This window comes from Drosophila willistoni (assembly GCF_018902025.1).
Source record: "Drosophila willistoni isolate 14030-0811.24 chromosome 2L unlocalized genomic scaffold, UCI_dwil_1.1 Seg196, whole genome shotgun sequence".
NCBI lineage: Eukaryota > Metazoa > Arthropoda > Insecta > Diptera > Drosophilidae > Drosophila > Drosophila willistoni.
The window spans coordinates 6,427,165-6,439,364 of NW_025814048.1; the positions used below are offsets into that span (position 1 = coordinate 6,427,165).

The 12,200-nt window shown below is 34.8% G+C and overlaps 2 protein-coding genes across 4 annotated transcripts; both read left to right on the forward strand.

The window, feature by feature from the left end:
- Positions 1–163: 163 nt before the first annotated feature.
- LOC6639936 (protein lap1) lies at positions 164–4,571 on the forward strand. 2 transcript variants are annotated; one of them, XM_023182039.2, is made up of 6 exons: positions 164–314; positions 458–770; positions 853–988; positions 1,751–2,040; positions 2,098–3,906; positions 3,963–4,571. In XM_023182039.2, the coding sequence occupies exons 2-6, from the start codon at positions 618–620 to the stop codon at positions 4,137–4,139; spliced, it is 2,565 nt and encodes an 854-aa protein (XP_023037807.1). In that variant the 5' UTR covers positions 164–314; positions 458–617; the 3' UTR covers positions 4,140–4,571. The 2 variants fall into 2 exon arrangements, with proteins under 2 accessions (XP_023037807.1, XP_002063205.2); XM_002063169.4 differs by having other exon boundaries at positions 461–770.
- A 3,369-nt stretch (positions 4,572–7,940) lies between these two features.
- On the forward strand, positions 7,941–11,402 carry LOC6639935 (fas apoptotic inhibitory molecule 1). Of its 2 annotated transcripts, XM_023174778.2 has the most exons (5): positions 7,941–8,250; positions 8,475–8,662; positions 8,752–8,817; positions 8,920–9,192; positions 11,061–11,402. In XM_023174778.2, exons 2-5 carry the CDS (start codon positions 8,525–8,527, stop codon positions 11,250–11,252), a joined length of 669 nt encoding a protein of 222 aa, XP_023030546.1. In that variant the 5' UTR covers positions 7,941–8,250; positions 8,475–8,524; the 3' UTR covers positions 11,253–11,402. The 2 variants fall into 2 exon arrangements, with proteins under 2 accessions (XP_023030546.1, XP_002063204.1); XM_002063168.4 differs by lacking the exon at positions 7,941–8,250 and having other exon boundaries at positions 8,456–8,662.
- The last annotated feature ends 798 nt before the right edge of the window (positions 11,403–12,200 follow it).

Consider the following 12,200-nt stretch of genomic DNA (forward strand, 5'->3'; position numbering starts at 1 on the left):
GCAACATAGCTTAAATAAACAATAGATTGGTTTGAAACTTCGTTTTCTTCCGATTTTTTAATAGTTGCTAACTAATTAAAACTATTGATCAAGTTTAAAACATCGCCGTCGAAAAATTTACATTGATCTATCGCACATCATAAATTCCATCGATACTATCGATGGAGCCATCGATGGATTTCCCAGCTCTAGTTGATGGCCCTGCCAGAAACAAACAAAAATCGTAAAAACGTCTACAAAAGGCTTTAAATATGTCTTTTAACGGGACACGGGCAATGAAATTACAAAATCCACAGCGATGAATCATAGCGGAGGTAAGCAAATATAACAACAACCATAGAAAATGGGAGAAAAACAAATGCTAAATTCTTATTATGCGTGTATATATGTACATACATACATATGCACTTAATGTATCGCAATGTGTGTGTGCGTCTTGGTCTTCTTTTATTTACAGCAGAAGCAAGAACGACAACAAACACAGCAACAACTGCAACGGCCGTGCCTTAATATCGAACGCCAAGCAATACCACAACAACAACACACACCATACACTCGCACATCCGAAACCCAAACACACACACACACTGACACTCACTCACCAACATAGACAAAAAATGCCGCTGCTAAGCAAATGTTTCCCATGCTTCAAGTTTAAACGGCAAGAGGTCATCCAGATCTTGGACTACAGCAACACTCCTTTAACCGACTTCCCCGAGGTGTGGCAACATGAGCGCACCCTGGAGGAATTATATTTGAGCACCACCCGGGTAAGTGGCACATTAACCGCATTTACCCTATATACGTTTAATTTAAATAAATTCATTTACTTACTCCTTTTTTTCGTACCAGTTGCAAACTCTGCCCCCGCAATTGTTTTATTGCCAAGGATTGCGTGTTCTGCATGTGAATAGCAACAATCTGGAGAGCATACCCCAGGCCATTGGCAGCTTAAAGCAATTGCAGCACTTGGATCTGAATAGGAATTGTAAGTGAAACATCAGCAGCATCATCACAAAGAAAGATATATCTTATATAGGATAGAACTGAGGAGTGTTTCGGGGATTAAGAGCAGTATATTGTTCTACTTAGAACCCTAAATTAGAAGCGCGTGTCCAGGCCATTTGGTTAGACAACGATAATACCTGATTCATGTGTTGAACTAGACTCATTAATATCCTGGGCTAATTTCCCACATAGGGAACTCTTCCTGTTGATTGTAGTTTTCATATTTGTGACTCATGTAATTTCCTCTTATCAAAAATTATTACTTATATTTCAATTTAAAATAGAATATTTCATGCTCAATTTCTTTGTCAACCGAAAACCCATTAATAGTATTTAATTTCAAAATTAATATATAATACCAATAGAAAGTAGTATAATCATATAGGCTATTGTTATTGTTAAGCTATTGTTGTAGCGATTAATGCCATAATCCAGAAATAGGATAGAGTAAATAACCAACCATTAAGCCTTATGTTAATATCGATTGAGGTCACGTAACTTTTTGTTAAACCGTAGTTAATCAGAATTTAGCCAGTTAATAAGGGTAATTTACTTCAACGGAATAAGTAACAACTAGTTAATCATGAAATTAGGTGTTGCAATTAAGATATAGAATATATGTTTATATAGGACAGATCTTACATATAGGGAAAAGATAAGAAACTTCTCAGTCCAAGACTAGATTTCGATTTTCTGTGAAATTATTTCTAATAACTTTGCATTTTCCCTCCACCAAATATAGTAATTGTCAATGTACCAGATGAGATTAAATCTTGCAAACATTTGACCCACTTGGATCTTAGCTGCAATAGTCTGCAACGTCTGCCAGATGCTGTTACTTCGCTGATATCCCTTCAGGAGTTGTTGTTGAATGAAACGTATTTGGAATTTCTACCAGCGAATTTCGGTCGTTTGGTTAACTTAAGAATTCTCGAGCTAAGACTCAATAATTTAATAACATTACCCAAGTCAATGGTGCGTTTAGTGAATCTTCAAAGATTGGATATAGGAGGCAATGAGTTTACAGAGCTGGTAAGTAGAAGGAAACGAGATTCATCGATTGAAACTAATAGAATCATTTGTTTGCAGCCCGAAGTTGTGGGAGAGTTAAAGTCGTTGAAGGAACTGTGGATAGACTTCAATCAGATAAGACGTGTATCGGCAAATATTGGCAAATTGCGGGAATTGCAACATTTTGAGGCAAATGGCAATCTATTGGACTCACTGCCCAATGAACTTAGCCAATGGCGCAATGTGGAGGTACTTTCCATATGTTCAAACAATTTGGAGGCATTTCCCTTTAGTGTGGGCATGCTAAAGTCGCTGGTCACTTTCAAGTGTGAATCGAATGGTTTGAGTGAGTTACCCGACAGCATAAGCTATCTGGAGCAATTGGAGGAACTGGTGCTGAGTCATAATAAGCTAATGCGTCTGCCCAGCACCATTGGAATGCTGAAACGCTTGAGGTTTCTCTTCGCGGACGATAATCAGCTGCGTCAATTGCCCGATGAGCTGTGCAGTTGCCAGCAGCTGAGTGTACTGAGTGTGGCCAATAATCAGTTGTCGGCATTGCCACAGAATATTGGAAATCTGGGAAAGCTGCGTGTCCTTAATGTTGTTAATAATTATATAAATGCCTTGCCCGTGTCCATGCTTAGCCTGGTGCAACTTACCTCACTCTGGTTAAGCGATAATCAGAGTCAACCATTGGTGCCCTTGCAATATTTAGATGCTTCAACCAAAACCCAATTGACGTGCTTTATGCTGCCGCAAGTGACATTCAAAATGAATAGTATACAAGCCCAACAGCAGGCCCAAGAGCAATATGAATTTGTCTATGCCAATCAACAGCAGCCGCCACATGTGAGTCCCTCACGTAGGATATGCTTTGCCGAGGAGGCAACCATATTGAGCAATGTCAAACAGAATCAAAGTCAGGCCCAGCCTCAGGTGGTGGCAGTTGCTGTTGCAAGCACACCAACTGCAGCGTCCTCTGGGGCAGCGCCACAATATCCCACTTATCCCACGCCCGAACAAATGGCCGGTTCGGTGAGATTAATGCGTTCGCCCACTCCCTATCCCAAGGAACTGCGGCAAATGGCCAAATATGTTAGGCAATCTCAGGCCCAGGCCAACGAGGTGCGTGAAGCTCGTGTGGTAGTGCCAAATGGACAAATGAATCACTGTGATAATGCGGTTGCCCAGCAAATAGGTGGAATGGTGGAAGATGTGGTCGATCGGGGCAGTGCTATCTATGGTCATCAGCCACCGCAGCCGCAACCTACGCAAGAATATTATCCCTTGGTCAATTATGAGTCACACTATCAGCAGCTCTACATGGAGGCCACGCATACGCCGCTGCCCACAACACATTTGAATGGCCAACAGGAATATGAATTGCAGCCGTTGCAGCAACCAACCGCAGCGGGGCCTCCTCCACCACGTCTCGAGCCACCGCCATATCATATAGCTCGTGTTTATACCAAGAAATCCCCCGAGGATCTAACCCTCTATGAGTCCATGCGCCAGCGTAAGCAACAGCAATTGGATGCCTTGAATAGTAATTTCAAGACGACAGCCATTGGGAGCCAGAGCAGCCCCGATGGACAGCAATTAGATTACCAAAACAATATTAGCCTAACGGAGAATGGTTTAGATGAGGAGCACAGCCAACAACATTTGGAATTAGAGAAGTCTGCTGCTGGTGACGATTTGGATATGGAGGAAACCCTATCACAAAACTCAATGAACTCAACGGCCACGAATAATACCTCCTACAGGAGTGGCGGCAAAAAGTCAACATGGATATTTGGTGTGCACAAGAATCCCACAGTGAAACAAGTTACCCTTAAATGGGAGCATAGTCTAGGCTTTGATATAGCCGAGCTGATCAATCAGGTGAGTTGCTCAACCGAAATTCTTTATAGACTTTACTAATGAATCTTCTTTTTTAGGTGGGCATATTTGTTAGCTCTATAACACCGAATTCGAATGCCGCCCGACTATTGAGCCTTAACGATAAGCTACTGGAAATCGATGGATATGACCTGACCAATGCCAATCTGAGCGATGCCAAACGTATTTTACTCAACTGCGGTAGTGTTATCAACATAATGTTGTCAAGGAAATGAGATGGACCAAATTTCCCCTTCCCCCAATGAAAAACAAAAAAGCAGTAACAACCATTTGTACTAGAAAAAAAAAGAAATATCTCCCTCCCCCCCATCACGAGACCGAAGACTTTTTGTGCATTTCTTTTCTAACCAAGCATTTTCGCTAAACAAATCCAAAAAAACAAACAAAAACCCATTTCAAATGCCATAAAACATATAGATACACTGGTGGCTCAAACATTAAACATAAATGTATTATTTAACTTAATGGCAGCTATTTATTTTTTTGATTAAGCGAAAAAAGTATTTAAACAATAAGACTCAAACAATTTGCCTTCCTCCAATATGTTATTAAATGCCTTACTTGGACTGTATTTAGTTAAATAATTATTTTCTATGTAAATACTTAAGTAACGATCAAGCAATATTAATTTGTAATTAATTAAATTATTATTATATAATTTTTTTTTCTGAAGTTAGCTAAGTTATAACAATTAACAGTATCTTCCAACAGAAACCGTCTTTCATTTAAGCTAATGAATCTCATCGGATCAGATAAAGAGCCGCCAGTGTAACAAAAACAAAAAAAAATGGAAACATAATAGTGCAATTGCAATTAGCGTTGATTATATATATAAATATATATATATATACATAAATATAGTTATTAAGTAAGGTTTAGATCATCTACATGCATATACCTATAAATAATGTCGATTTATCTAACATACAAATTTACTTCCAACTAGCGCCTACATATAATATATATATAAATATATATATTTTACGCCCAGCGTTGTTCAAATTTGTTCCCAAAATTGATTAATTAACAAAAAAAACAAAACAAAAAAAGGAAGTAAGAGAAAGATATTAGCTGTTTATGTTAGTTGTTATATGGTGCAGCACATTTAATACATATATACATACATCTGTATTCAAGTTTCAATCATTATCATTATCAGTTTTGTTAAAGAAAACACAAAAAAGAAAATATGAAATTATCTTAACTATTGGCGTTGTGAACAGTATTATTATTTAGCCTGGTTAACAAAACGATAAAATCCCAATTGCCTAAAGTTGATTCGTACTAAAAATATAGATATATCTACAGATTATATATATATAACGCACACTTCCCACACACACACACACACCACACATATTTTGCAAATTCAATTTTGTTTAAGAGAGAAATAAAAATAATAACTTTCACTTTGTCATATCGCTTTAGTTTAGTTTTTCTCTTGTTTATCCATTTCCCAAATTTGTATCTATCATCTGAATCCCCTCCCCCCAACCCCATGTACCCTCATATTCCGCATTCTCCGATTTAAGCCAACATTTGATTAATGTTCCGGCTAGGCATTTCTTTTGCCCGCTTTGTTGTTATCGACAGGCAATTATCTATGGAAATTAATTGTTGGCGACATTCTCTAGTTTCCTTCTCTTGTTCTTTTCTTTATTTCCTTTTTTTTGTTATGTGCCAGCGCTTTTGACACTAAACGGCAAACACGCAATTTCGCCTCGGTTTTAGGTGCCACGCAAAGAGACAAAACACTTTTTTGTATGGGTTTTTTTCTTCTTACTTTTTCCAGCACAAAACTTTAATATTTGCATAAAAACTCTATATAGACCCAACTGCTCAGAATAGTCGTCATAAATTTAAGCGGCAAAGTGGGCTACAGCCATAAGGAACACAAAAAAAAGGAAAAAAGCCACACAAAAGCCACCGCATACAGTGGGGCAAAAAGCTGTAATGAGAGTAGAAACTATTCTATTGGAATTTCAGGTTTGGTAATTAGTTCAAGTAATTAGAAAATTTTCCTAAAACTAAAACACTTTTTAAACCAAAGTTGATTCTGGTAAAGATCTTCTAGACTCTTTCAATCATGGGATCATTTGTTAACTCTTTTATATATGTCGGATCCGCTGTGAACTGAAATAGATTAGTTATATTGGAGTTGTTTTGTAGTTTCGATAAAGAAATGTTCATATTAGGTTCGATATTTTAATATACTATCTTTTTTTATGATCATGCCATATCTCATAAAAGTTGATATATGTTTACATATTAGACAACGTATTAAACTATTGGCTAGGACTATTGAATCAATTATTCAGATAATAATAAAGTTTTAACATTATTTTGAATTTTTGAAATGGATAAAATAAAGACAAGTATTGTACTCAGTCGCGTCAAGTTCAAGTATTACTTTCACTCACTCTAGTTCCGAATATTTGAAAAAACCCTTTAAAAATTACAACAATTATAAAAGTAAAAAAATTTGAAACTGTTGGGCCAGACTTAGAGAAATTGAGGCTCTGGGAAATTTCATTTCAAAAAGTTTTCTCAACAAAAATCTAAAGCGAAAAAGAAAAATTAAATTTTTGGAATTCGAGTCTTTAATGAAAATAACATCAAATGCATAAAAAATTGGACAGACAATTGGGGTTTCCATACTGTATATAGAATGCCTTCTAGATAGACATTACTTAAATAGTTCTAGATATTTATGTTAAGTATAAGTTATCCCTTTAACGTTATATCATTGAGAGACAGAGATATTTGGATTATATAATAGGATTCAAAGTTAAAAAAAGACTGAAAAGACATTTTTATAGTATCAAGATTTTTATATAAATCTGACATGTCTTCTTTTATGAAAATTTACAGGAAATTTATATCGTTGATGTATTATAGCAACCTTTTTGATTTTTATCCAACCTTTTGTTTAGCGGCTCGAGGCCAAACAAAAATTTTCATATACATTATTATTGGTACAGTATTCACTTTTCGATCTGCAATTTTGCGAGGCAAGGTTTAAAACCTTAAGAAAAGTCAAAAAAGAAGAAATCGGTCTTTAAGTTTTCAAACCACTACTTGAAGCTTCTTCTACCCACTTTTGTTACCATTTTCATTTAACTTTTGTCCACTGTGATGAAATTCGAAGAGTTGTAGCGTCAAAAATAAGAATGTCTGTATACAGGACTAATAATTACAGTGACTAACACATGCATACACAGACACATTTGCTGACACTTTTGGTGAATGGAGGAGGGATGGAGGGTAAGAACGAGGGGCGGGTGGATTGAAATAGTGGCTAAGGATTTGTATAGGAGGTTGGGGGGCAAATGACAGCGAATCAAAGAAGGGGATGGAGATGGGGATTGCCTTGTCTTGTCCTTGTCAGATGTTTGGTTATCTTTGTGAGTTTTGTTGCTAACAATAACTATAACTGTAAGCGACTTCAAAAGGCGGCAGCAATGACGGCGGCATGCTTTGCCAATGACCTTCGCGTGTTCGACTAGGCGATGGGGCATATGTTCCTGCACCCACACCAGCACACACACACACCAACACACACACACACAACAATTGAAGTGCTAAGGATTTGACATATGATGTGCCTGGTTCTCCTGCCCAAAAAGCATTTATCAATAGTTGTTGTTGTTGTCGTGAATTGAAATACTAGACGAAAAACGGTCATTAGCATTCATTTATGGCCAGAAAATATTACGCCATAAACAACAAAATGCGACAAATTTGCGACCAAGAGGATTGTGAATGAAGAGGTAGAAGGCAAATGACAGATGGGAGAAAGAGAGAGGGAGAGAGGAAAAGGGGGAAAAAAGAACAAGTGTTCCCAGGGGCCATATAATTGTCAACCCTAAAACGAAATATATATAGCATATATATATATATATATATAAAATCATTCTGTATATATATATATAATATGGTTTATTTGAGCTCAAGGCAAAGTCAAAGCAATTGCAATGCAAAAAACAATTGCATACTTGGAGGGGCCACAGGCAAAGTTTATTTTTATGCGAATGCGAGGCGGGAGACGACGACAATGCGGAGCGGTAAAGTGTTGAGAACTGGATACACTCATACACACTTGCACACACAAACACACTCATACACACACACACTCATACACACACACACACCACCCATTCACTCAACTCTGTGTTTGGCGCCATGCGGTGGGGCCAACTAGCATTTTCTTTTAGTTCTTTTGTGTGGCTAACAACGTGCGGTTCGCTTTTGCGGTCGGTTGGCCAACTTAAATACATCAAGCTAAACGCTAAAACGAAACTAAACGAAATAAATAGCGGACGAAAAGTACATAACTAAAATTAAAATTTAATAAACTATTTTCTAGCACTTTCAAATAGAGAGCGATTAAATGCACATTAAATGCATTCGAAAAATATTTAAAAAAAATAATAATTAATTCTTAGTTCCTGTTGTGTAAGCTCCCCCCGTCTCCGCATGGGGGATTTGGTTGCATTTTTAATGCAATTATTAATATTATAATTTACGTTTTATTGATTTTCTTACTTCAGTTGATTTTTCGCAATTTTTGTTCGCACTAGTCCTTGGTAGTCCGTAGTCCATGTCCTTTCTATCGCCCACATTACGCTTGGAAAATCTTTCGACACAACCCATCATGACGCAGGATCATTTGCCGGAGGCCAAACGCTATAATAAACAGAATATAGTTGCCCAATGGTGTACACCCATCAATGGAAAGGTAAATGGTAAAACTTGTCTTACGACAATTTCCTTTTAACCTGGTTAACTTTAATTTTTGTTGTTGTTGTTGTTTGTTTTGGCTTGCAGATGTATCGCATAGAGTTAGAACATGGCACCACCAGTGGGAGGCGCATGATTTGGGTCAATGGTCGGGTAAGTACACACACACACCCACACTCACACCGACACACACACTGATGAATGTTTGTGGTGGGGCTGCACTTAATTTAATTTTTTGTTCTTTCTTCATTTTAGGAAGTTTTACGACGCGATTGGATGTTCAAATTGGTGGGCGAAGACACTTTTCACATCGATCAAGCACGTTGCATAATACGTGTGGATCCTGCTCCAGGTTTTAAATATGAATATACCCTGCATATCGATGGCAAGTCACATGATCAATACACCGAAGAGGTGACACGCCAATATAGGCTATGGTTAAGCACTTGCGGTGATCAGGAATATCGTATAATGCTCAAATTGGATACGCTCAGTCTATATGTCAATGATGAACTCAGACAAGAAGAGGTAAATACAAAACACAATTAAATTTTGAATTAATTAATTTGAAGTCGTTCCATTAAAACAACGTATGGACTATGATTGAATCTATTTTTGTTTGTTTTTTAAGTCCCTTTTGAGTTGGTTAAGCCATTAAATATATATGATTCTAAGCCTAAACATAAACGATTGAAATAAATAGGTCGCTAAAATAAATTTCAAAAATTCACAAACTTTTCTAAGTTTTTACCATCACCTACCGAGATTCTTTTACACATTAACGTCTGTTTTGTCCGGCGTAGATTTTTTAAAAAATCAATAAGATCACTATATAAATTTCTAAGATTCCAAAAGTTTTTGAACGTTTGGGCAGTGCAGTTATTATAAAAATCCATATAAAAGTTATGGCACTTACAGCATCTTAATTTAAATTAAAATTTTCTTGTCAATTATTATTTAAATGAATTATAATTCTGATAATTATCTGAAGTTTTCAATATTAAATTAAATCACCTTTTTTGGAAGCTTGATTTCAAAATGAGTAACAAGGAAACACTATTATTCTATTATCAATATTTAATTCAGAAGATACTACTAGGATTGGAAATCCAAAACTAGATTCAAGTCGAGAAATAAGCAAGAATAATGCAAAACAAAGTTTTATTATTCTATTATCAACTTAGAAAACACAATAATATGAAATCTAAACTAGGTTTCAAACTTTTATTATTGCTGAAGCTAAAATTTGGATTGATTTCCATGAATTAGCTTTAATTAGGTTTTAGTTTCTGCAAAAGCCCTTTCGCCGAAAAGTACGCCAAAAAGCATTTAAAACTATTCAACCCAGGCTTTTTAAAATCTTTAAAGACTATTAAAAGTAACTAAGAAAACCAACTTTATACAAATTATTTATAAAATATAAATTTGTCGTCTCGATTGAATCTGCTAGGAACTTGCTCTTACTGTAAATTCAAAAACATTTAGTTCTCTAATCTAAAGACAACTTAGAGAAATTTTGGTACGTTAGAAATACTTTTTAAGATTCTAAAATCAATTGCTTTATAACGTTTAAATTTTAATGTTAAGTTTTTCAATTGGAAATCTGGAAACCTCTCTTTAAATCCCTTGTTAAGGGTAATTTCAAGCCGCTGATTCCGATTATGAACTTATGATTGATGTTGGTGTCCTCTTCAAATCCTCAATTAAATACTGGTAGGACTTGACAAAAAATTTCATGTTTCAATTCTAAATTAAATCAAATTTTTATTTGTTTCCAAAACTACAAAAATATACCTATGTCCTTTGTTACCACTACTATTTTTTTGAAACCATATTGTCTTTGCGAAAATAAACAATTTTCAAATTCATTCAAAAGGTTTCCAATAACTCCGTTTCAAAAATGATTTCCTAATTTAGCTGTCCTTTTTTTTAAACGACAAAAAATGTATGCAATATATTTTTAAACGTTAATCTGTTACCTTTACTATTAGAAACGTTTTTAATAAAAATTTAATTTTCAAAAACAAATATTTTTCAATTTCCGTTGTGCTAAATACTGTTCCTTATTTAAATTTGTACTAGAGTCCATCAAAAAAAAACCTACTTAATATTAGGAATCAACTTGCCCAAGTTACTCTAAAAACAGAGCCTTACCACAAAGTGCCTGTTGTTGACCTTTGTTATTATAAGAACAACAAAAAACCTTTTAATTCGAATAATTATTCCCCAAAGAACTATTTGTCACAAAATGGGAATGAGTTCAAGTAGACATAAAACTATTTATGGTAATGGTAATTGTTAGACCTTTTTCTCCCACTTTACATGAATAGTTTCTACCATGTATTGATTTTACCCATATTAAACAAATACTTGACAATTTTCTCTTGAAATTTCAGTCAGTCTTTGTCGAGGATGGCACAGATACGAAATTTATGCTACAGGACACCGAATTCATACTGCAAGCACGCTCCAGTGGCAACAAACACGATGGAATCGTTCATAGTTTGCTGGCCAATGGTGAACTAGTGCCCGAGGCGAAAATCCAACAGTTTATGCAGGAGCCCGTGTCCATTTTGCAGACGAATTGAATGATTTGTACAAAAAATTAGAAATGTAAACCATTTTAGAGCAATGTTTTTGTCTTATACAATAAGTTTATTCGTTTATGCATAAATTGTAACGAAAGTGTTGTTGCAATTTTTTTGTTTTTTTGTATTTTGACATTTTTAGTGCACAAGGAAAACAATAAAAACACTAAAAATGGAACGCAATGTAACGAAATGATATGAATGTTTTACATTTTCAAAAAATACATGAATTAAAAATTTTAAAAATAAAATATGTACGTCTTTAAATTGTGTGTGTGTGCCACTTACAAACGAAAAGATTGCTTAAAGTGTTTAATGTAAAATGTTGCATTTCCTTTTTGTTTTTGTCACTTAAATTGATTGTTTTTTGCTATTACTTGTTATTTGTTAATTGAAATCTGTCTTTAGTGTGTATTGGAGTTTTCTTGTTGTTGTTCTTGTTGTTAATTTGCATAATTAGTTTGTAACAATAATTTTGTGTAATTTTCGCCTTTTTTGCTTTTTCTTGCTTTCTTTTTGCTGTTGTTGTATTAACAATTAACATTAAGTTTTATAAATGGTTGCTTAATTATAAATGTATATTTTGGTTAATTAAAAAACACTTTTATTTTCATTTTCATTGTTGTTGAAGCAAACGATGTTCTTTCATGTTCTAATTCTTCTTTTCATTAAACAATTTTTTCAATAGATTAAACATAATATACAATTTCTTTACTAATCGTGTATATATATTTATTTTATATATATATATAGATGTATAAACAATTCCTTAGAGAAGATTAAAAGAACAGAATTTTGTTTCAAATTTTGTAGTTTGTTTTTTAACTTTTGATTCTGATTTAGATATATAATATATTTTTTGTTAATTAATTGTTAACATTCAGTTTTAGTTTTTTTAGCCTTTAAGTAAGTACATTTTGGAATGCTGTTTAAAAACAAGAGAAACAA